We start from the raw sequence: 25,271 nt of genomic DNA, 5'->3' as shown, positions 1-25,271 counted from the left end.
GTCTGGATCTTTTGAAATCATTCGAAAGGTTCTCAAAAATGAAGTAGAAGTTATTGTAACAAGGAAATTATGTTTCTACAATTTGATTGCAGAAAGGAATATCTGAGTTACAAGTTTAGCGAATGTCTGATGAGTTGTGAAAAGAGTTTCATAACTTACACCTTCCGAAACACCAGTATGAGTGGAATGTCTGTGAAGATGTAATCAAACCATTTATGACATGGTAAGGTCAAAGATGACATAAATAAATTTGCCATTATCCCTTTTAAAGTGATGCTTTAGAGACTACGGCTTTTACACTGAAAAGAGCTACATCGGGTTTGTTGAAATGAAGCCATGGTATGGTACACCCAACCATGTTATATCTTTTCTTAACATTTGGAATATGGGGCTTGTGTAAAATGTTACAAACCTATTCCAAATCAGACAAGTGCTACTTTGTAGGTTATACCAAAATGTTGGATATTCCTCCCTCACTATACCGAGGCAAATAGTTTTGCCGCGAAACAGTGTGCTTTTAAAGAGAATGGTTCTTTCAAAAAGGTGAGTGGGAGAATAGTGCAACTCGACGAGATAAACAGTACCTTCGTCATCAGATCAAAGGAAAGAGACCTTGGAAGTAATTCCAGAGTTTTCTACTACGACTGATACGGAAGTCTCTACAATAAAATGTATGAACTTCGGTCGAACTTGCAGCTGAACCACGTAGGCAAGGCTCGTGCAAACCTCTCAGGTGCGCAAATGAGATATTGTTGTTAGACAACATTATACCTACGATACACAAGGAAGCGTTGATGGGCCCTGACTCCGGAATTGGCTAAATGCCAATACAACCCGAGTTAGTTTCCATATAAGTGATTCAAGATTAAAACCTCGATACACCTTTCGGAAGACTTAGAGTCTAACGAATATTTATGGAACTTAAAACTGATACGGATAAAAATGTTTTATCCATAAAGCTCGACTTGTTGAAATAACAAGTTCAAGAGTTGACTACGATGAGGTTGTTTTCACCGTAGCGATGCTTAAAGTCGGTTCGGGTTGAACTAGCAATTAATACATATTTCAATCTTGAGATATGATACATGGATAACAAAAGGATTTCCATCATGATGGAAATGAAACCTAGGACTTGTATGTGATACAGTCCAAAGTAATTTGTCGATCCAGAGGATGCTAGTAGGTATGCAAACTTTAGAGTTCCAGCGATGGACAGAAGAGAGAAAAATGGAGTTGGAATCTTCGTGTTTTGATGAAATGGTCAAAAAGGGTTTTGACTTCATCAATGGGTAATGAAGATGCTTGTAATTCAAGAAAGTAAGTGGGAGCACAAAAATATTTCTAAAAACCTTGTGTGCTTGACACATTGGTAATTGGAAATAAATTCCTTGACACGAATTAGGACTTCATTTGAAAATAGTTTTTCGATGAAGTGCTTAGGCAAAATAGCCTCAATATTAGGCATGATGATCTATGGAGATAGATTTACCTAATGGAGCTAAGCAATGAATACATATTGACAAGATGCTAAAACCTTTTAGCATTTAAAACGCCAAGGGGTGTTTCTTGCCGAAGTCACATGGAAAGAGTTTTTACAAGACTCGGTGTCCCAAAACACTGATGAGTAAAATACATGATGGAGATTCCACACACCTTCGTGTTTTGGATTAATCATGTATTCCATGGTATGTAAAACAACCAGATATGTCTGATACTCCAAAGGTGTTGTGAGTATAGATACCAAAATGGTCAAAAGTATTGATCATAGGACAAAAGTGAAAGATATCATTTAGTACCAGAGTAGTACTGATGACATGTTTTCTCGCAAGCAGAGATTATGAAAGTGCTCGTTGTAAGTAATTACATCGATACAGTCTTCATCAATGCTCCATGCGATTTTCGATTTAAATTAAGGGTTTTTGTGTGATACACAATATGGTGGCGCGGTAGTTTGAAATTGTTCCAAACAATATACTGTGGCGATTTCTATAACAAGGGCTAAGTATGTTGATGCTTTAGAAGCGACAAACAAGATGTTGAATCATATAGTTCATTCATGAACTTAGTATGGTTCCAAGAAGGCTTTAGTCAATGGGACACTATTGCAGATAGTTGCTCCATAACTCAGTCTGAGGAATCAGGTTTCGACCAATGATTCACATATATACAAAGCCAAGTCCGCACAAAATATGAATTTTGTGAAAGCGTGAAAACACGAGGATATGCAGAGATACACATGGAGTTGAAGTCGTCAGATCCGATGGACATCAGGCTATACCACATACGAAGCATTTTTTACACCGGTATGCCATAGGTGTAAAGTGCATTTGCATTAACTAGATTATTGACTCTAGTGCAAGTGGGAGTCTGTAGGAGATATGCCCTAGAGGCAATAATAAATGATATTATTTATCTCCGAGTTCATAATTATGTTTATGTTCCATGCTATAACTGATATGGTTCTCGAGTCTGCAATAACCACGAGGCTCGGAGGAAGACTCATATGCACGTGTGGAATAATAAACGATAAAATGTATTCCTAGTCTGGCCTCTAAGACTAGCTCAAGTGTTGCATGATGGTTCTGTTTTCCTGATCATGGGCATGTCTATGCCAGCAACCTTGAGGGCACAATGTTAAGAGAACATTTGTGTTGAATCGACCCGGATTGATGTTATGCTAAGAGATTCATTCGTCACAAGTTAATGGTATATAACACAGAGATGGTTAACGTTTGCATGATTCCTTAGACCATGAGAGTATCGAGTTTCTTCATGCTTGCTTCATGAACTTTGGGGTTTGTTAAACGTCATCCGTAAATGGGTGGCTATTACGGCGGCTTACGGGTTCATGGAAAAGTGTGTCAAGTAACTTGATAGCTCAAGATTGGGATTTGCTCCTCCGATGATGGAGAGATATTCTCGGGCCCTCTCGGTATTACGGTATCCATCATCGTCTGGCCAGACACAGTGTGATTTGATCACTGGGATGCCGGAACACGGAAACGAGAAAAGAGAACAAAACCAGTAACGAGGTAACTTGCATGGTGGACAAATGATTCGTCCACGGAGATGCAACAAATCTCACCTCGGGTGTTTGTGACATATCACGAAGCAACAGGAATAGCTCACTGCAACTGGAGGTTCACTCGAATATTTATTCGTGTGGGTATAGGGGTCAATATGGGTGTCCACGGCTCCGATGTTGATCATTGATCGGAAGGGGTTCCGGGTCATGTCTATACTTCACCGAACCTATAGGGCCACACGCTTAAGGGTCATCTATCTGCTGAATACTAGACAAGGAGTCTGAGAGAAAATCACCGAAAAAGTTTCGGACACCGGAAATTTTTTCGGACAGTGGAAAAGGTTCCGCAGAGAGAGGTCATCGGATGAGTTTCGATGAAACTGAAAAGTTGTTTCAGGGGATACCATTAAGTCAAATTGGTTTCGGCACATGCCTGATAATTTTTGGAGGGTGCCAGAATCATTCTGGAAGCTTTCTGGAATTTTCCGGGATAAAAACCGGATATGCTCCGGAGCTGCCGGAACCACTTCAGATGCTTTTCGCAGATGAAAATCACTAAACCGGAATTGTTTCGGAACGCGTTGAAAATCATTTTGGTGGGTACTAGAAATGTTCTAAGCCCACATAAATATTTTCAGTTCGAACAGACGCTGAAAAATGTCGTCGTGAATAGTGAAAATCAGCTTTATGGTTACTTTATGGAAAGCCACCTTTTGGGGCTTTGCTCCAAAAGATCTTGGGGATGACATGGATGGATAGGAGCCATTTTTGGGCCCCTCATAGGGGTGTGGCCGGCCACATGGGGTATCCCCCTTGGGGACCCTCTTGTTCCTTGGTTTCATTCCTAGGTCCTTGTGGAAGGACTTCATTCATGTGCATTTTGGGTTTTTGTGTGAAACTACCTTACCCCTTGGGATTTCCTATAAATAGAGGTGGAGGGGCAGCCCTCCACACTCACTCTTTCTCACATACAAGTGCCATGCATGATCTGGCTTCTCTCTCCCTTCCAGCGAAACAGTTTTGTAGAGCCGAAAGGCTGTCTGGGTTCCGGCAGGAATTAGTTCTGGACGGCGAAGCCCTGCCGGATAGATGACACCGTATGTGTGCAACTCTGTAGAGAGGTCGTAGTTTCGATCTTAGTGCCCGAGGGGCTGTTCGAGAATGCCTCCCGAAGGGCTGTCCAAGTGACGGTCCGAGTTCTGTGAGTCCTCCCGAAGGGCTGTCCGAGTGACCGTCCGAGTTTCGAAGGTCCTCCCGAAGGGCTGTCCGCAACACCGTCTGGGGGACTGTTCGACCGCCTCCCGGAGGGCTGTCTGAGGAGCAGATGAGGGTATACATCCTCGCGGTTGGGAGGTTGTAAATCCTAGCTGCGGGGATCTGCACCGCCGATCGTCATCGACTCTACTTCCCGCTGCGCTACGAGTCGGTAACGAAACAGATCAAACCTTGTATGCAGTCTCCATAGTGGTCCTGGGCTGGTGCGTAGGTCGGAATTTTTTTGTTTTCTGCTGCGTTACCCAACACTTGGTTGTTGCGGAAACTGAGAACCGAAGAACTACGTCAATATTTGGCATGGCACAATCATATCCCAGAGGCACGCATTGCTTGGCATTTGCATTCATATTTTTTTTTATCATTTCAATAATGTCTAGCATCTCTGTATTGTCTCGTGGCAACACACGAGCATTCAATTAGTATAGATATATTTTACCTGTCATTGCTTTACTCTCAAATGAACTTTTCGAACGGTCCCTGCACCCGGTCCGAGCCAGCCCTCGTGCACCGCCCTACACGCTTCAACTGGGACCGGGACTGGGACGTGCCCACCGCCACCACGTCCGAGCTACCCACACTATTTTATTGCACTGACCTAGAGCTCCCGACCCGTTCAACATCTCGTCCGGACCCACGTGCCATCGGTGCGTACCGTACGCCTTCCAGCGCAGCACTTGTGCGGCCCACCTCCTCACCTCCGCGTTGTTCCAAGCGCCACGGCGAATGTCTACGTTAGAAAACTCTCGCCAAATATAAACATCGAGCTCAAGGAGAGACCGAGGGGGAGATTTGACGACAGATTTCTCGCGAAGCGAAGAAGCTTCCATTGCCAGATCCCTCCCGCTTCCGCCCCCGTTGTTCCATTCGAGCCGACCGTTTCCACCAACGCTCCCTCCTCCTCGGAGCGACCCGCCCGCCGCGCTCGGCCGACATGTGGGCCCCGGCGGCCTCGCCGGCGGGCAGGGCGCCCCGACCACCCCTGCGGTTGCCGGCGGTGGTTCGGGTCGTCGTCCCGCTGCCTGTCGCGGCGAGGGCGCGGCGGCTGCCGCTGCAGCCCAGTCGGCTCTGCCTAGCCGCGCCGCGTGCATCGGAAATGGCGGCCGCGGCCGAGGACGGGGAGGGGGAGGGGGAGAGGAGGTGGTGGAGGGGCGCGGAGGAGATGGACGCGGCTGTGAGGCGCGAGCTGGCGATCCGGAGGCTGCAGGAGGAAGCGGAGGAGGCGGGGACGGGGAGGAGTAGGCGGGAGTTCGCCGTGTTCGAGACGGCAAGGGGAGACACGCTCTTCACCCAGTCGTGGACTCCCGCCGCCGCCGACCCCGTCAGGTATTCCCACCTCATTTGCCAACGCAGCATCGTGCAAATTCCATTTGTTATCGTAGTAGCACCGATTCACCCTGTAGCGGCGCTTTTTTCTCTGCTGCTCGACGCGGTTGTGGCATCACGCGTGTCTGCTCTCTGTAAGTTAGTAGTTGGAGATGATTTGATCTGTGTTACGCTTAATTTGGTGCAATTTGATTTGATCTGTGTTGGTACCATCGAGTAGTGCATACACATTTTTTGTCTTGGGTGCCATCCGTTGTTTGATAGTAGGGAATCATGAGAGAATGTCAGAATATTTTGGTTCCTTGCACGTGATTTTGTGGGGATTAGACCATGCAAACATGGGATTACATGACAAATATGTTTGTTTACCAACCATAAGGCTAGCTAATGTTAAGATTTCTATGTGCGCGAACTAGATTACAAGGGACTAATCATTCTGTCGGAGTGTTCAGGGACCAGTGTGGTTACTTGTGGTGGAATCTTTTCATTAGCACGGGGAAGCATACTGGGGAGACATTTCTGGTGATGTACTATATATATTATTTGATTCATGGAACTGGGGCAGCAGATATTCATGGAAAGCACTAGTTGATGAGATTTTAAGTTTATTTTTCTCAGAAGTATGAAGACAGGAAAAATTGTTAATAATCTCAGCCATAAATTGGGCTCTGTCTAGTTGAATGTAGGATCTACATGTGAAGCTGCACATGCAAAATTAATCCCTAGATTAAGTAGCATATCCAATATTTAGTGTGTTATTAGAACATTGTGACAACAAAGTTCTGAAATGAGGGACTCCTGCAAAATAGTGGAAGCGATGGTGCTTACCAAGCCGCAGGCTATAAATTTGACATTTTGTTGTTGTATCAGATAAACCTACACATATATCTCCAAAAAAGAAAGACAAACTTTTATGGGAACTTAAAAGTGAAGTTAGCAACCTGTACATAGCTATAATGACTGACAAACCCACAAAAGAAGTTTTTGGCTGTTTTCTGTCTAGGCCGAAAACTACTTTGTCATGGTTGGCCCTTGGCGTCAACCTGTAATGACAGAGTGGAAGCATATTCGATCTAGGAAAAGACTGTTATGGTTCGCACTTGGCGGCAACTTGCTCATTAATGCTGCTATTTCGTATAGTTTAGTACTTGGGTAGGGAACTCGAGATACGTTACTGAAAATGTATATTACTTCACAAAAAAATTCATTTGTACTTCCTCCGTTCCAAAATAATTGAAGTTCTACAATTTTCATAAGTCAAACTTTTTAAAGTTTGACCAAGTCTATAGAGAAATCCGCAAAGATCTACGATATCAAATAAAATATGAAAATGTAATTCATAATGAATCTAACAAAGTAATTTTGGTTTTGTAGATGTTGATATTTTTTTTATATAGACTTGGTCAAACTTAATGAAGTTTGACTTAGGACAATTCCAGAACTTTGATTATTTTGGAATGGAGGGAGCAGCTCGTTAAAACATAAGAATGCATATATCATATTTAGACATTATGCGCTGCTACTGCATGCTTTGCATTTTCAGCATGATGTGCGGTTTCAGTACTACTAGGTGTGAGGAGGAGGAGGTTAGCCTTGATGGCCAGGTGGTACCTCAGAAGGACACCTTTCGGTTTTTGGGGTCAATGCTGCAGGAGGATGGGGGTATTGATGAAGATGTGAACCATCGAATCAAAGCCGGATGGATGAAGTGGCGCCAAGCTTCTGGCATTCTCTGTGACAAGAGAGTGCCACAAAAGCTAAAAGGCAAGTTCTACAGGACGGCGGTTCGGCCCGCAATGTTGTATGGCGCTGAGTGTTGGCCGACTAAAAGGCGACATGTTCAACAGTTAGGTGTGGCGGAGATGCGTATGTTGAGATGGATGTGTGGCCACACGAGGAAGGATCGAGTTCGGAATGATGATATACGAGATAGAGTTGGGGTAGCACCAATTGAAGAGAAGCTTGTCCAACATCGTCTGAGATGGTTTGGGCATATTCAGCGCAGGCCTCCAGAAGCTCCAGTGCATAGCGGACTGCTAAAGCGTGCGGAGAATGTCAAGAGAGGGCTGGGTAGACCGAATTTGACATGGGAGGAGTCCGTTAAGAGAGACCTGAAGGATTGGAGTATCACCAAAGAGCTAGCTATGGACAGGGGTGCGTGGAAGCTTGCTATCCATGTGCCAGAGCCATGAGTTGGTTGCGAGATCTTATGGGTTTCACCTGTAGCCTACCCCAACTTGTTTGGGACCAAAGGCTTTGTTGTTGTTGTTGTATGCTATTGAAAAATTTACAGGATGTATGATATATAGGAGTTTATAACTAGCTAACTGTCACTGTATCATCATATGAGCTGGATGCTACTTGATCTACTGCATTTTCTACTATATAGTTTTCTGTAGACACTTATCTTGACATCTTTGTTTTTTCAAATCCTGTAGGGGTATTGTTGTTCTGCTACATGGTCTGAATGAGCATAGGTATATATACTATATGGATATACCAAGATCGATTTCGATAGTGGGTTTTGCTGACAGCAGTGAGTGTCCCGCAGTGGAAGATACGACCATTTTGCAAAGTTGTTGAATGATCAAGGTCTTAAAGTTTATGCGATGGACTGGATTGGTGAGTTAGTTACCGTAATATACTGGGCTTTCACCTGATTATTGCTTTTAGTAAGATTCATAACTCATTATGTAATCCCTACTACCAACTATAAAGTTCACCTGAGGTTTATGATTTTAAGTTCTTTCAAATTAGATCAAAAATACAATATGAAGTTGATAGACTCATAATTTAATTAGGTTATCATCTTGCTCAAGTTAATCTACACTGTTCTTAGTAGTCGCAGGATACCTGTTGCCATGTCAGCTATGTATGCGGTTATTCAGTATAAACAACCTTATTAATATCATATATACATGGCACAGTATATACCTACTACCAAATATTTCTTCTGCTGCTTTCGTCCTGGAAGTGAACGAACTGGTTTCCATTCTCAGTCCTCCTTCTCTTCATACACTTGGAGTCTTTCTTATTAAATTGTTGCACTGTGTCTTTTCTCTCAAGGACATGGCGGAAGTGATGGTGTGCATGGTTATGTTTCATCGCTTGATCATGCTGTTGGTGACTTGGTAATGTTTCTTAATCTTTTGAATAACTGCAGAGATATGGAGTTCTAGTCATAGCTTCTTTTGTATCTGGGCTTTCTTGAACTAAGTTTCTCTGTGCGCAGAAAGAATTTTTAGAGGATGTCGTCTTAGAAGAAAACTATGGCTTGCCATGCTTCTTATTTGGCCACTCCACAGGTGGAGCTATTGTTTTGAAGGTATGCTGGTATAAGAAGCAGTTATATAATATTGTTTGATTCTCTTGGTGGTATTAAACCGTAAGCATCATAACTGGAATACTAAGTTACTAACTTGTATTCCTTTTGTTTGATTCAAAGGCAGCACTAGACCCTTGTGTGGAAGTTCATATAGAAGGTTTGATCTTGACCTCGCCAGCTATTCACGTTCAGCCATCTCATCCGATTATCAAAGTAAGCACATTTGAACAATGCCTTTCTTTCTAGTGGTTACTGCGCCTTTCTTTTAACCGAAGGTTGCTGTGGAGTGGCTCTGTGGCTGGGGTCTGTGTTATATGAACAACAGCCATCTTTCCATTTTCTACATCTTGCACTCCTGGAATACTATCCTCATATGCTTGATGTTACTTGAATGAAACGAGATTAGTAGGGTAATATCTATCGACACCGGGGAGATTTAGCTCCACATTTTAAATGATCTTATCATGTCAATACGTAGAAATATTGGTATGCTGTGCTAAAATCCATTATCCCTGTTACTCCCTACTTTCCTAATTATTTGTCTTTCTAGAGATTTCAACAAGTGACTACATACGGAGCAAAATGAGTGAATCTACACTGTAAAATATGTCTATATACATCCGTATGTGGTAGTCCATTTGAAATCTCTAAAAAGATAAATATTTAGGAACGGAGGGAGTACTTGCCATTGTGATATGCTTCCTTAGTTATGTTTGTTGTACATATAGTTTTAAAAAAATGAACTGTAACAGGTGACAACAATTGAAGGAAGGTGCATTTTATTATTCCTTTATTTATATGGATATATATACAGTGTAAAATATTTTGCATTTTTAACCTTCTGTGTGGACCAGGCCGTGAATACATGTAATATTATTTTAACTTGTAAGGGTTGCAATATACTCCCTCTGTCCCAAAATAAGTGTTGCTGATTTAGTACAACTTTGTACTCCCTCTGTAAAGAAATACAAGAGCGTTTAGATCACTAGATCACTAAAGTAGTGATCTAAACGCTCTTATATTTCTTTACTGAGTGAGTACTAAAGTTGTACTAGATGAGCGACAGTTATTTTGAGACGGAGGGAGTAGTTTGTTGTGAAGTTTAAACTTCAGTATTCCAACAAGAGGGTACATATTTAAACTGTAGAATCGAGTGTTGCATTTTTTGTTATGAAAGAATCACTGTTTTCCTCAGTAATTTTGATTTGTACTTTCCGTCATATTTATGCAAAGAATTGACTTTAGTTGGTAATCAACATGGGATGCAGTCGTTTCATTTGGTACTAGTGATTGCAGTAGGAACCTTGGTAAAAAATAAGTGCTGTTTTCAAATTCTTATATATTTTTTGGTTATTCTCAACACCAGGTTGTTGCACCAATCTTCTCGGTGCTAGCTCCGAAATACCGGGTTAGTGCTTTGCATAAGAGAGGACCTCCTGTTTCCCGTGATCCAGAGGCTCTGAAGATCAAGTATGCAGATCCACTTGTGTATACTGGACCGATTAGAGTTAGAACAGGCAACGAAATCCTCCGGATATCATCATACTTGCAGAGAAACTTAAGTAGAGTTACAGTCCCTTTTCTAGTTCTTCATGGGACAGCTGACACGATAACTGACCCAAGAGCATCCCAACGACTTTACCAAGCATCAATGTCGACTCATAAATCGATAAAGCTATATGACGGATATTTGCATGACCTTCTCTTCGAGCCTGAAAGGGATGATATAGCCAATGACATCATCACTTGGTTGAGTTCAAGACTTAATGCTCTCCACAGATGGTAAGGTGAATCAGCTACGAGGTGCTTTCACTTGTAACATGGTATATAGGACAAGATAATTGTAACACACGATGTTTTAGCATCTGCGGCTGTCTTCATAGATGTTTTTGTCTAGTTATTTACTTTTTAATAAAGGGTATGAAAGGAGCTTACCTGAGATGTAAGTTATGCAAGAAATAATGTACTTCCATTCTATTCCATTAGTTAAAAAGAAAAGTTATTAGTTCAATATTTGTTGCTGGATTGCATTTGGATGCTCTTACTGGTTTCTAGTAAATTTTGATCATCCATCTGATAGCACAACTTATCAATTTAATTTACATAGTAATGGTGTGGGCATAGAGCCAGGCGATATGTTACTGATGTGCGCACTAGCAGATTAATGATGAGCTGTATTGGTTATTGTGCAGTGTCAGCTATGTTATCACAATTGACTATTCTTTGATGGATTGCCACTTGCCAGTAACATAGTCCAACCCCTATTACAGTCTTGTGTGGTGTAAGTTACAATGGTAGTTTTGTCTGCAGACATTACAACCAGGCAACATTTCATGGTTACATATTTTGTTAGTCCCAAAACTATCAATACCATGATCTTAATAGCATACTACATCATGCTATAGCCAATAGGATGTCGATATGCTTCTCCCTTTGTTGAGTCAGACTTCAATGGTATATTGGTTATTTCATCTAATCATCATGAAGTAAACTAATGCTATATAATTTTTGCTTCTAACAAAGGTTGCACTTTAGATAGGGCATGTAATGTACATAACATACTTGCAGATGCCATTTGCTTCTATGTTAAATTTTGAGGTATGATGGTTGTTTCTGAAATGAAATGATGATGTGGAATAGATTACATTGGAGGATCATAGTTTTATCCTTAAAAACAATGACTATTATTGGTGTGTGCATATTATTAGCCTTTTGTCTGTGCAGCAAGATGTTTTATTAATGTATCTTTTTGTGCAACAGTGCAATCTAACCACTTACAGCACCGCTTGCATGCTTGTGCACATATGAGTAATATATGTGTATCTCTTTCAGTTCTTGTGTTATGCATCTGTGCTGTTGAAGGCAAAGATGATATATATGAACTTTCTTTTCGTGTCAACTGCGCTATAATTTGAAGTCCATCCTTCTGTACCAGCTATACTGACATGGCTATATCTTTTTTAATTCTGAAAAGTGGTGGAAGATTCACATCTTATTGGTTGCAAATATGTCGCTCTCGTGTATGTGGTGTGACCATCTCTGATATCATAAATTCAACCCTATTTCTTTGTGCATCTCGCAGGTAGTGTTGTTCACAAATTTGTACCTAAACTATTATCAGAAGATATCTGTATGAGGTTTGAGGTACCCCCTCTGTTCCACAGCAGCATGCATCGTTTCCTTTGAAATTTTGGTCTATACGTCGTTTGTCTTTGTACATGGTGTTTGATGGGTTCTGAAACAGATACAGATTCAGCTCATTTCCAGTAAATGATAATATAGAAATACTGCAATTGGAACTTGTAACAGTAAAAAATGTGTAGTTCAGTGTCCATCTTTTCATCAGTTGTGCTATTATCAGTAGAAAGTTCGACAATATATTGAACTGCTCTTGACCAGTTATTGATTGATATACACTAATTTATATGAAACAGATACAGTTCATGCTGGGTACAGTTCAGCTCATCTCCAATAAATTATAATATAGAAATACTACAACTGCAACTTGACAGAAAAAAAAGGTGCAACTCAGTGTCCATCTTGTCATCAGTTATGCTATTGTAAAAAAGTGTATCAATTTGCAAATATATAGAACTGCTCTTGACAAGTTATTGATGATATACACTCATTTATATGAAGTGGATATTCACATAGCGCCGTTGTGTCAAGCATTATGCACCAGTTTTTTTTTACCAATAGAGATTTGTTTTCCTGTGGTGGTATTGGTTTGTTTTGCTATCCTGCTGTGCTGAAGTTTTCGTGATATGATTGTGTAACAAGTGCCAATTAGGTGCATGCAGTGAATTAACAGTTCAGAAAATGCTGCAATCCATCAAGTGTTATTTGATATTTACAGAAGGCAGATGTTCTTATTTGTCACTGACCGCAGAAACCCCGATCACTTGTTTGCATGTACACAAAAATATATACTCCTAGTTCCTATCCATTTTATGGAAGGCATATAGTGACAGTTGAACAATCAGATATCTCCTTTGCTGAACTTATAGTGGGTTTCAATATTACTGAAGTTATAGTGGGTTTCCTACCATCGTCATAAGAGAGAAGATACCATGTATCTAACTCAGACCTGATCATGTTTTCGGAGTTGGATAACACAAGTTATTATGGGATTATGAGAACCATGATCACATCGATGTGGAAACTAACTGTTATTGGAGTTATGCTACTCAAATTATGTATGTAAGCTGACATGTAGATAACCTCTGAGTCGCGTGCTCGTGGCTCTTCGATCTGCATCGTCATAGTCTCTGGCACATGTGATCCTGTCAGACGGACATCATCCAAGTTGACCATGCAACTCAAGTGAGCTGGTACCAGTCCGTTCTTTGTCAAGATCTCATCAAGGTTGCTTGCACAATTGTTTACTGTGCCATTTATCTAAATATCTGTAATGTGTGCTTGTAATATTGACTTATGATAAAATCTCCCTCCGTTCCAAAATACTTGAAGTTCAAAGTTTGTCCTAAGTCAAACTTCTTTAACTTTTGACCAAGTCTACAGAAAACTATACAGACATTTACAACACCACATTAGTTCATTAGATTAACCATAAAATATATTTTCATACTATATATGTTTGATATTGTAGATATTAGCAAAATTTCCTGTACACTTGGTCAAACTTAAAGAAGTTTGACTTAGGACAGACCTAGAACATCTAGTATTTTGGAATGGAGGGAGTAGTTAATTGGCAACTCTTTTCTTTGCGTGTTTAGTAGTTCCAAGCCCAATATTATTTTTAAACCTCATATACTTCGAACTGGAGGTACACCAGATATATTGTATGCTTTTCTTGTTCTTGTTTATAGATAAAAGGTGTATACCTGTTTATCAGTAGTATACAGAAGATTGTACATTTTTTTTTGAAGTAAAATGTTATCGAGTTATTGAAAATGGATATGCATGATGTTTTTTCAGTCGAACTCTTAAAATATGAACTTGTCATGGTGGTTGAAATGTTCGTAATAATGTTATAAGTTAAGTAACAGTACCCAAATATGTTTCTCATTCATACCACTGTTAGTGGTTGAATGCAAGATTGATTTTTTATAACGGGTCGTTGTGAATGCTTGACTAATTTCACATTATTCTTGTTATTTGTATGCATACAATTTCCAAAAAACTATCGCATGCACACAGCATCTCTTGACCCAAGGGTTGGCAACTTATACATTGTCTGCATGTTCATCTAGCCACTAGCCTTCTACCAGTACTGACGGTATGCAACTGGAGACTCGCTGGGAACCACCACCGTCCATTTACTAGGATCAGGATGATGATACATGTGGGCATGTGGTTACAAACCTGCTTTTAGATTCCCACAGCTGTGTGTGACTACATTCCAATGTGTAGTTAGGTACTTAGGTCTCTCATAGAAATGCACGAACACAATTTTTCCTCTTCTGGTTCAGGACCATCCTACTCCTGCCTTGGTTTCCTCGGTGCAAAAAGAACGATGATGGTTTCATGAGAATGGTGCCTTGTCCAATGAAGAAACATGGGACAAGCTAGTAGCCTCCAATTTAGTTGTTCGGGAAAATGGACGGTGGGCAGTAGTCTTGCCTAGAGGTGCTTGCTTGTCTCTTTTGATGTCCCTTTTTTTATATTCTTTTATTGCTCTTTTGTGATTCTTTTGTCAAATCACCAACTTGTAGCGTCTCCATGACCACTAGAACTAAAATATACTCCCTCCGTCCCAAAATTCCTGTCTTCAATTTATCAACATATCTAATCGTACGCACTAATAACAAGATTAGTTCTAACAGATACGGATGTATCTAATACTAAAATGTGAATAGATACATCCGTATGTAGACAAATCTAAGACAAGAATTTTGGGACGGAGGGAGTACAACATGAGTTCTTCTGTTCATTTTATCTCTAGTACCTGGCCCATGAATTCACCATTAGTAATTGTTTTTCTCTGTGAAGAGGAGCCCATGAATTCACTATTGGTAATTGTTTTTCTCCTCTGGGAAGAAGATCCTGTGAATTCACTATTAGTACTCCCTCCGTTCCATATTAGTTGTCGCTGAAACGGATGTATCTAGACGTATTTCAGTGCTAGATACATCCGTTTGAGCAACAACTAATAAGGAATGGAGGGAGTAATTGTTTTTCTCCTCTGTGAAGAGGAGCCCAACCTGATAAGTATCAAATGTAATAATATCTTCCACTTGGAATTCAGGCAGAGGTAAGCCTACTATGACATTTATGTTACTAAAAACACATAATTGAGCGCTTTAACTCTAATATGATTTTTTTGGGTCTATGTGCCATATGCCACCTGCAGGATCTATCCACACCATGGCACAAAGCTGGTACAACCTTGAGATCTTTTCTCTATCTTTCCTTTTCTCCTTCCGAGAAACGTAGTCTTGAGATCTTTTCAGATAGTGGACATGCAAATAGCTACATACATAAGTCCAAGTTCTAGCAAAGTTGAAACACCAGTTTGTGGTTTTCGTGCCAAAACCAAAGGTGTCATCACAAACAGATAATAATAACAATATATATTAGGTAAGCAAGTTGCACAAGTGGGCCTTTTTATATTCCCACCCAGCCATTATTCAACAGAGAATGGTTTCTTCCCCAGCCAATCAAGCATGACAGTGTAGCTCGCCTATCAGAACACTTTGGATTGCATATTTACATTATTTCTTATACCACTTGATCATTTTTTTTCTTCTGATGTTACCTGTAATATCTCTGTACTATTTTATATTATTTTAGCATAGAGCCATTGACACAAGTGACGCCAAAATTGTAAACTAGCTGTTATCTTCTGTTAAGATCAGAACCAGCAGTAACTAATTGGTCTACAGAAAGCTTAACACGTCTTGGACCAATTATGTATCATGTGAACATTTTAAGTTTTGCACAAAAGAGAAAAAAAAAATCATTTTTGGAGTTGGTGGAAACGATGAGAAGCCTCTTGACTTGCAACTCTGTCAACATCTTAGCTACTGCTTTCTCCCTTTTCTTTCCTGCCCATTTGCTCAGCTATATATTTGCAGCATTCGCTGTGTTTATGATTACTTGCTGCATGCCACTATTAGACAGCAAGTCAATCTCTTCCTTGTCCATAGTAGGCTACCACAACATGGGAGAGAACAGGAAGTTTGGACAAGTGAGCCAACATGCATTTGTAACTACGCCTTCCTTCTTTCTGTTGCAGAGTTGAAGCATATAACATATGATGTTCTTCTTCTAGATCATCCTGCCAAGGATGACGACAAATAAGATACTGCACCACCAGGAGCTACATGGCGATCAATCCATCTCTGATGTTTCAGGCATAGTGGATGAGACCTTGGGAAAGAGTCCCTTGGATAGGCAGGGTACACTGAAATACAGGTGATTTTTGTGGTATACCTCGTAGCACCCGAGTTCGTTCATTGCATTTCGTTCCTGACAATGTCTTGTGGACATGAAGGGTGTTTGCTAGTACTTGGAATATCGGTGGTGTAGCACCAACAGATGATCTGGACTTGGAGGATTGGTTGGATACAAGAGCTAACTCCTACGACATCTATGTTCTAGGGTGAGTATCTAGTTCAGTTCAACGTGCTAAGTGCCAACCCATCTAATGTTATTAGTGATGTTTAGTTCTAGCTGAATAATATTGTGTGCTGATGGTGTTTTAGGTTCCAAGAAATAGTGCCACTGAATGCAGTAAATGTGCTTGGTCCTAGCAAGAGGTGTATCTCTACAAAGTGGAACTCACTAATTGGGAAGGCACTAAACAAAAAGAAGACACGGGATGGAGCACAGTTGCAGCATACAACTACAAATAGTAGTGCAATGGAAAGCTTTGCACAAGAGGGGTGCTTTATATGCATCAGGAGCAAGCAGATGGTGGGCATCTTTACCTCAGTCTGGGTGAGAAGCAATCTTAGGTCATACATTCACCATCTGGATGTGTCATGTGTTGGTTCAGGTATCATGGGCTATCTAGGGAACAAGGTACACATTGCTTGCACTCATGAGTATTAATAAGTGTGTATCATCCGTCTGCACAATCTCATGACTGTTGGCCATGCATATGTTGATATGTGGATTGCAGGGTTCAGTATCAGTTCGATTTCTGCTGCATGAGACGAGCTTTTGTGTTGTTTGTTGTCACCTGGCTTCAGGTGGCAAACAAGGGGATGTGCTGCTAAGGAACTTTGATGCAGCGGATATACTTGCAAGGACGAGATTCCATGGTGGTGGACATAAAAAACTGCCAAAGAAAATCCTCGATCACGAGTAAGTTTACAGCATCCGCTCACTGACCTCATGTGTTCGTATGTCCTTTGCATTTGGTGTTCCTCTTAGATTTCTTCAACAGGCAATCCCAAAGCATCTTTAAATTTGTGCTGTAGTATCAAACAACCACGGATATTAACCCCTATGGATTAGCTTTGACATTATTCCAATGATTGCATTCTTTAGTCCTTACTTTGATGTGACATAAGGGCATCCCAACTGAGAACTACGAATCCAGCAAGATGCTAGATGATACAGTATTATACATACGTTACTATCTGCGTTGCTTATTTTGTCTTGATTTGCAGCACCGATTTGGTCATGACATTTATTTTGTGTTTCCTTTTATCATCTGTGCAGCCAAGTAGTTTTGCTCGGTGACTTGAATTATAGGATATCACTGGAAGAGCCTGAGACAAGGTTGCTGGTGAAAGCTAAGAACTGGTCCACCTTGTTAGAGAACGATCAGGTATTGTTTGCCGAGCTAACCTGATCTGCCATCCTTAACGAAACCACCAGAATTTTTTTACTGAATACCACTATGCTTTTCCTTTCCTCATGTTTCTATCGCAGCTAGTGTCTGAATTCTCAACGGGTCGGCTTTTTGAGGGCTTTCAGGAAGGGCCGGTCACCTTCTCTCCCACCTACAAGTACCAGCCAAACTCTGATCAGTACTACTGGTGCTTTGAAGCAGCGCGAGGGGAGAAGAAGCGTGCTCCCGCATGGTTAGCTAGCTTGATGCCTCAGAACGCCATAGATGAGATGGGATTATCTCAGGGACAAATTAATGTGACCTTGGTTGTGTAAATTTTTGTGTGCAGGTGTGATCGCATTCTTTGGCGCGGCAAGGGCCTGAAACAAATCCAATATGGGACCTGCGACTACAAGTTGTCAGACCACCGGCCGGTGAGAGCGGGTTTCATTGCCGAGTGCAGGATCAGGGGAGATGCGGAGGACTCTATTGGTGGCTTCATGCGCTGAACTCTGCAGCCGATGGTCGAGATGGAAGTTATGCACCATCCAACCAGAGGCTCTGCCGTCCGATCTAAAATATGGAACAATCACGGACATAGCGAAACCATGATGAATTTTGACGAGATCTCTGTGTTCGTTGACGACCAGTGCGCAATTGGGAAGTAGACTAGTCTGATGTTCTTATCAGTGACTCTGTATAAATTTTTTGTTCTCATCCTCATCTCTAAAACGTCTTATATTTTGTTTATAGAGGGAGTATTTTACCTAGCAAGTATTTTGTACACACTATGGCTAAAAGAAATTAGGAGTTTTCCAGTTGAACATAGCGGTCTGATGTTTCAGCTCTTAATTTCTAAATTAGTGTTACAAGATCCACTTGAACAACTAGGCACGTAATGGTGCCTTTCCTGTCAATCCTCACTATGATGTTTAGAGACGATGCTGATCTCAAACACGAGGTGCGGCACCTGTTTGGACACACTTCCCGTGTCGCATTATCGTAAATGTGTGACCGTTGCAAAAGGTAGATCCCGTGGCTTGCAACAATGGACCCAACGTTGTCGTCAACTCGTCATGGATGGGGGAGAACATTCAAAAGCAAGGTGCCATTGCATGAGCTTTAAATTTAGACCAATGGACGGCTAGACTAAATTCTTTTACATGATACTCCCTGGGCTCCGGGAATATACATGTCGTCCTACCACGCTGGCTTTTTTAAGCATCAAATGTGCTGCACAAACTATTTCATGAACTACAAATGCTTCCTTAATTTTCCTTGCGACAACGGAAGAGAAAACTCAGCCAGTCCCTGCGATTGAGATTCAGTTTCACATTTACTACTATTACAGAATACTCGGGTTGTCATATGATGGGCACAGGAAGCGATAAGCTACATAACCATGATGAGCAAACTATAAGAAAATTGCACGGCCTGCTGTTAAACCGTCACCCATGCTTAGGCAGGTAGTTGCCGACTACCAGATATCTTCGAGACGTGCATCGAAATATCTCCACTCCTTTTGAACATTCAACACTCGCAATACCTCACCAAAAGATCTCCAGGCCTCTGCCCCAATAAACAACGACGATCAAAGAAAGGCCGGTCGGTCATTGCTCACGGTTTACCACGAGCATCCTATCAGAGAGTTGGGGCTGGTTACGTCGAGCAAATTAAATAATCCCGAGAATGTTATCTTGAGATTGGGGGGTGGGGTGGGCGGAGCGGAGCGGATGAAGGCGGGTTTATGTTATTACCCGTACAGGATACGTGAGTACCGCAGCCAAGCGAGCAGTCGAGATAATATCAGCTCCGCTCGCTTTCCTTTCGAGTTAACTAAGGTGTGGTATAGTCGTAGTGAGTAGGAATCCGGTCGTGCAGTGGGTAGAAGCGTGTGTGTGCACACTGCACAGCTCTTAAAAATACTTTTTTTTTGTTGCGATTAGCTCTTAAAAATACTCGTCGCCTAGGCAGGTCAAGCAACCTTGTTTCAAAGTAGAAGAACGGAAATCCATGCATGGCCTTGATTTAGAACTATAAATGATTTGCCCTGGGAGTTTTGGCTGCTAAACACCGGCGATAATATCTCCAGCGCGGGTGCCTCAGCGGCGAATGACCAGCGTGTATAAATTGTTTCCTGCGCGAGTCTGTCCAGATGTGGGGCTTACGAGAAGTGCTCTGCGAGAAAGAAAGAAAGAAGGCGTAATCTACGATATAGTCTGTTATGTGCTCTTGAAAAAGTTCCAACTTCGAATTCGTGCACTTCGCAAAAAAAAATAAAGAAGACAAATGGATGTGAAACAGTCGCTACTCACAGCAGATTTGTTTTCCTTGCACCCGAGAAATACTCCATCTATCCCAAATTACTTGTCGCAAAAATAGATATATCTAGAACTAAAAATACATCTAGATACATCGATTTCTGTGACCAGTAATTCGGGACGGAGGGAGTACTTTGAATGCCAAGTTGAAACTATCAATTTGTATAGGATACGTTGCCCTCAAGCCATATCGATGCTATGACTACACATCTTTGGAAGAATACACAATGTTCATGCATAAAGACCCGCAAAAAAAAATTCATGTATAAAGAACTGCAAACTACATATACAAGAATGGTATTTGCTCTACCCAGTATTTAGACAGCACACCAATGGCTAGCGCTATTATCAACTGGGGTGTATTTTCAATTACAATATGATGTATTATATACATGGGCGTAATGATCGAAGTTAGGCAAAACCGTGTCTCTGTGCGATAAATTGTTGCTGCTAAAGAGCTACTGCTTCTACATGACCTCCAGATATACCCACAGGCATTGGTGTGCATGTACTTCTCGGCTCAAAAACTCATCGAGGCAGTTGAATGCTGTTTTTTGGCCCATTGGCATAACTTAATACAACAACCTGTTCTACTTTTGTTCTCCAGGGGCAGCAGGGCTCAGAGACAACTCAATTTCCTCAAGAGAACGTCCTTTTGTCTCAACTATGAAATTATAAGCGAAAAGTGCGGACAGCAAGGAGACTCCGCCGAAACCTGCATACACCGCTCCGACGCCAAACAACTTTACGAGCTCCAGGAAATATAGTCCCACCACAAAATTACATATCTGACAAACAATCAATTCCATAAGCATATAGGGGTAGACAGGACAGTTTTTTTTTGAGACTGGACAATACTCTTGATACAGAGTGAGTAGAGTGCATACCCAATGTACAGTGAAGCTGAACCCCATAACTTTTGAGCGTGTCCGGGCACTGCTCAGCTCAGGTATGATAATTCCAGTGACTGGCCCAGCACCAAGAGCAAAAGAAAAAATGTACCTGAAAATGCAATCATAAGTTTTCTGTACACATGGACAAAAGAGCGACATACCTAGCCAATTTCAATACTAGTGAAACACAAATAGCATGAGTGAGGTCTCTAACCAAGATTCTGGTTATTTGTCACAACTGTCAAGTGATTGCAATGCAACGAGGTTTAGTCCTCACATTTTAAATTGCTGTGGACCATGGAATGAGGAATATGCTAGAGAGAAAGAAGGTAAAAGTGCATACAAAAGAGTTCCGGTAACTGAGAGGGTATGTCCAACGCCTTCATCAAGGGGAAAGCTGATGGAAAACACTATGAGGAACATAGCAAATGCCTGAAAATGGGAAGAAAGTGGCATTAGATTATTATTTTTAACAAGAGCAGTATTTGCACAAGGACCATACCAACATAGCAAGATTGCCTGAATATCAGGAAAACCATATCGGCGCACCAAAGGAACAATATACTCGCCATCAACTCTCCAATAAAAGGAAAATGCAGATATTTTTTTACAAAAAATTTAAGATTATGTCGGACTGCCTGAAAAATGCTGCATACCATTCCAAGATAGCTCCCTATCAAAAGATTCTTCCGTCCTTGCTTGTCCATCAAATTTGAAGCAACAAGTGCCCCTAAAACCACCCAAAACATGGTACATGAGTTTATGAATAAAATACAACATAAAGAACATGAATAACGGAGTTTAACTAACCTCCAAAGTTGGTTATTCCAACATATAAGCTTGCCAAAATACCACTGGTAATACCAACATCACGGAATGTTAATGATGAAAAATAGAGAACACCATTTATTCCAGCGAACTGTTGCAGAAAGAAAAGCGACCCTCCAATCAATGCAACTGCATATACATTAGAGAATATTTATTGCTAATGAAAAAAATCATAATATACCAAAGAAAAATGCTTCCAGGTAAGGTCATGGCCTCTCCTTTACAAAAGATGTGTGGAGAAAGAATGATATTTGTGTTCAAAGTTATGCAAAAATGAGATGCAAAACCTCAAGCAGGCATGCAAGTGCAGGAACGTGCACATCCATACCTAGATACATAAGCGGGCATGCACAAATCCGAACATATACAGTTCACAAGCATATTATGGTTATTCATAGCAGGAAGAGAGACCAAAAGAAGGAACAGCAAAAGGAAATATATAGGTAATGGAAACAACCTCTATTGTGGGGTTCCGCCAGAAGTTCTGACCAGCTAGCCTGTGAATCGTCGTTTGCAACAACAGATTTCATTTCTTCCATGGCCTTCTCCGCTTCAGAAACTCCCCAAATATTATCTACCACTTTTCTGGCATCATCTAATCTCCCAACCTACATGATGGAATGTACTCATGCGAATGGTCTTGATCAACTAAATGAAACTCACAATTAAGCAAAGGCACACCTTGGCAAGCCAGCGTGGACTCTCAACGGCGAATTGCATTCCAACAACAATGAAAAAACCAGGCACACATGCTGCATAAAGCATTGTTCGCCACCTATGGAAAGGAACCCAAAATATTAATTAGGCAACATGTTAAGAATCTACTAAAAATAAAATGCATGTGGTTAGAAATTTGTTCACAAAGCTTAACAAAAATGTTAAGTGTTCAAAATCAAAGTGTTTATTTTAATATGTAAAGTCTCGAGACTTAGTAGTTAAAGCTAGAAATTTGGGCTCCTGTAAAGCTGTAACAGTGCAATATTCTTCATATGACTATGATTTATTTCAACAATTGATAACTTTTGCATTGGTTCTATTCTTCTATACTACTGAGATATGTGAGAAAAAAGGTTATGAATCTGCTTGATTAATAAGTACGTGTTATGAATCTGTTCCATGATCACGGGCACTGTAAAAAAATTAAACCAATGATAACTTACATCATTAACATAGCAGAAAAGCCAACGAAAGGTGCCTCACCAATGTGGATCACTTTCAGAAGGTATCCCCAAGGAAAGTGCAGCAATTATTCCTAAACATGTTCCAATCTGGCATAGAGTACCCAAAGTGCCTCTGTATTTTGTTGGAGCAACCTAGTATGTAGTAGCATGTAAAAAGAGCGAAAACTGATACAGAGATATTGGAAACAATCAAGACATGAGAACTGGGTATAAGACTAAGCATAGTGCTATAGCACTGCCGTTCAATTCTGAAGCATCACATTTCTGAAGTGTACCTCAGAGATGTATATTGGAACAAGCACGGTATTCACGCCAATTCCAATGCCAACAAGGAACCTTCCCAGGAGCATCTCATCCAACGAATGTGCCTGTGCGCTGTATTATTGTTTTAGACGTAACAAATGATGTTTATGAAATGGACATGCTGTTAAGAGGAAAGACTGAATTTGATGTTAACTTCTGTACAACTATGTTACGACAGCAGTTAGAAGAAGAAACTCCATAAACCTACGAATGTAGAAAAAGTACCTGATGAAAGCCCCAAGAATTAATGGAATACTATCAATCTGAAGAGTCCTTCTACAACCTAAATAATCAACTAGCGCAGACGAGCCTAAGCTCCCAAAGAATGCACCGACAATGAATATGCTGACCACAAGACCTTGGAGAAACGGATTTCCTTGAAAACCAAGCTCTTGTGCAATATCCTCTATCGGACCATTCATGACCCTGCAAATTACATCATGCACCGAGACTTTACTAGAATGTTTTAACATAACATAGATATCAGCACCAGTAAACTGAAAATAACATTGCAATGTATAGCCCATTAAACAGTCAAATACACATACTTCAACATACATTCCAAATTCAGTGTTCACATTTCAACTGACATTGATCATTTAAATTTCCTTGAAGCCACACGAATTTTGATGACAGCTGCACCATTTCCTATACAAAATTTATGTAGCAATGATGTGACTACCAGCTACTGCATAACAACTGATTGAGATTACTAATCAAAGATATTCAAAAACAAGTTCAGGTCTATGCATGTTTTCTAAACTTTAAACTTTAAATCTAATTCAGAAAGAACACATAAATGGCACGTCCAGTTCAACACTCGTAGAAAGGATATGTAATCGTAAATCCTGAGGTTGCTAACTACTCCCTCCGTGTCTTTGATTTAGTACAACTTTTTTAGTACAAAGTTGTACTAAACCAAAGACAGTTATTTTGGGACGGAGGGAGTATTCTCTTACGCACCCAATGTGGTAGCCAAAGAGGAAATTGGCCATGGACGCCGTGAGCACGTGCGGGAACGCCCGCACCCACCCGAGATCAGCGTCACCACCTCTATCTCCACCACCACCACCACCACCGCCTCCGAACCCCGCATCCAATCCTGTCAAGAACAGCGAAAGCTCGCATCATTACATCAACGCAACAACACGTGCACGAGCAACAAAGAAGCAACGGATGCCGAACCTGGGATGCCGCCCAGCAATTCCGAGCTAGGCTGAGGCGGCGGGGCAGAAGATTGGCTGGAAGGAGGCCCGCTCTCTACGGCGGCGAGGCGTGGGTGCCAGAGCTCGAGGCGGCGCGGCAGGGCATGGAGGGCGGCTCCGCGCGCGCGGCTAGAGGACGGCCCGAGGCCGAGCCGCGGTCGCAGCGAGGGCGCCGAGGGAAGGATAAGCATCGCGGCAAGTGGCGCCGGCGGCATCATCGCTCCGGCGACGGGACGGGCAATTCGTCGAGCAGCCGGCGGGCGGCGGGCGGCGGGCGGAGTGGGGAAGTAACGAACGAATTTGGGAGGGGGGGAGGTAGGCGAGCGCGCGCAGAGGAAACGGGTGAAGGGGAAGCCGCGACGCGGAACAGCTGATTTTATGTGGGCCCAGTTTGTACCATGGCTCGTGAAGAAGCAGTGGCCACGTGTCACAGTGTCACCTGCTTGACTGAAAGTGAGCACAAGATTTTTTAAAATCTTTTTTGGCAAAAAGTGCAAGTTTTTGTTTCCCTAATGTGGAACTCAACTGGGCTCATGTTCCTTTTTCTTATAAAACACACTAGTTTCTTGTACATAAGTGTGAAGTGTCTTATGCCAATAAAAGCAATTTGTTGAGTGGAAACAACAGTTAATTAGGGGGCATAGTAGCAATGTGATCTCGCTCGTTCCTCGCCGCCATCTTCAGGGCGTCTACTACATGGCAGGTTGGCAATGGGACCACCTGCAAATTCTGGAGCGACCACTAGATCGACGGTAGATCAGTGGTAGAGATCGCCCCCCTCGTGCACTCGCTCGTTCCTCGCCGCCGACGAAAATCATGCACTCTGAGGGATGTTCTCCACCTCAGATC

General features: G+C 41.6%; 3 protein-coding genes across 7 annotated transcripts; 2 read left to right on the top strand and 1 right to left on the bottom strand.

Annotated features, from left to right (window-relative positions):
• The first annotated feature begins 4,817 nt into the window (after positions 1–4,817).
• LOC125528156 (uncharacterized) lies at positions 4,818–12,458 on the top strand. Of its 4 annotated transcripts, XR_007292332.2 has the most exons (9): positions 4,818–5,623; positions 8,062–8,100; positions 8,175–8,245; positions 8,690–8,754; positions 8,856–8,948; positions 9,069–9,161; positions 10,315–10,735; positions 12,031–12,092; positions 12,383–12,458. XR_007292332.2 is itself a non-coding variant. In XM_048692664.2 (8 exons), exons 1-7 carry the CDS (start codon positions 5,232–5,234, stop codon positions 10,732–10,734), a joined length of 1,173 nt encoding a protein of 390 aa, XP_048548621.1. In that variant the 5' UTR covers positions 4,818–5,231; the 3' UTR covers position 10,735; positions 12,031–12,164. The 4 variants fall into 4 exon arrangements, 3 of the variants coding, with proteins under 3 accessions (XP_048548621.1, XP_048548622.1, XP_087382319.1); XM_048692664.2 differs by lacking the exon at positions 12,383–12,458 and having other exon boundaries at positions 12,031–12,164; XM_048692665.2 differs by lacking the exon at positions 12,383–12,458 and having other exon boundaries at positions 4,819–5,623; positions 10,315–10,730; positions 12,031–12,170.
• A 3,361-nt stretch (positions 12,459–15,819) lies between these two features.
• Positions 15,820–18,569, top strand: LOC147971610 (type IV inositol polyphosphate 5-phosphatase 9-like). Of its 2 annotated transcripts, none has more exons than XM_087526192.1 (8): positions 15,820–16,098; positions 16,183–16,325; positions 16,405–16,512; positions 16,616–16,934; positions 17,035–17,219; positions 17,580–17,688; positions 17,838–17,944; positions 18,041–18,569. In XM_087526192.1, the coding sequence occupies exons 1-8, from the start codon at positions 15,820–15,822 to the stop codon at positions 18,198–18,200; spliced, it is 1,410 nt and encodes a 469-aa protein (XP_087382318.1). In that variant the 3' UTR covers positions 18,201–18,569. The 2 variants fall into 2 exon arrangements, with proteins under 2 accessions (XP_087382318.1, XP_087382317.1); XM_087526191.1 differs by having other exon boundaries at positions 17,793–17,944.
• A 1,685-nt stretch (positions 18,570–20,254) lies between these two features.
• On the bottom strand, positions 20,255–24,769 carry LOC147971609 (Major facilitator superfamily protein). Its single transcript, XM_087526190.1, has 12 exons — positions 24,403–24,769; positions 24,181–24,319; positions 23,443–23,643; positions 23,190–23,289; positions 22,934–23,046; positions 22,415–22,508; positions 22,191–22,341; positions 21,716–21,862; positions 21,562–21,635; positions 21,249–21,337; positions 20,900–21,014; positions 20,255–20,800 (listed from the first exon to the last, which is right to left on the bottom strand). Exons 1-12 carry the CDS (start codon positions 24,638–24,640, stop codon positions 20,603–20,605), a joined length of 1,659 nt encoding a protein of 552 aa, XP_087382316.1. The 5' UTR covers positions 24,641–24,769; the 3' UTR covers positions 20,255–20,602.
• Between the last annotated feature and the right edge of the window lie 502 nt (positions 24,770–25,271).

The sequence above is a fragment of the Triticum urartu genome, chromosome 5A (assembly GCF_056163025.1).
Source record: "Triticum urartu cultivar PI428250 chromosome 5A, HENAU_Tu73, whole genome shotgun sequence".
In the NCBI taxonomy this organism is placed as follows: Eukaryota; Viridiplantae; Streptophyta; class Magnoliopsida; order Poales; family Poaceae; genus Triticum; species Triticum urartu.
Note: the sequence above shows the minus strand (reverse complement) of the source record. Positions and strands in the feature narration are given on the sequence as shown.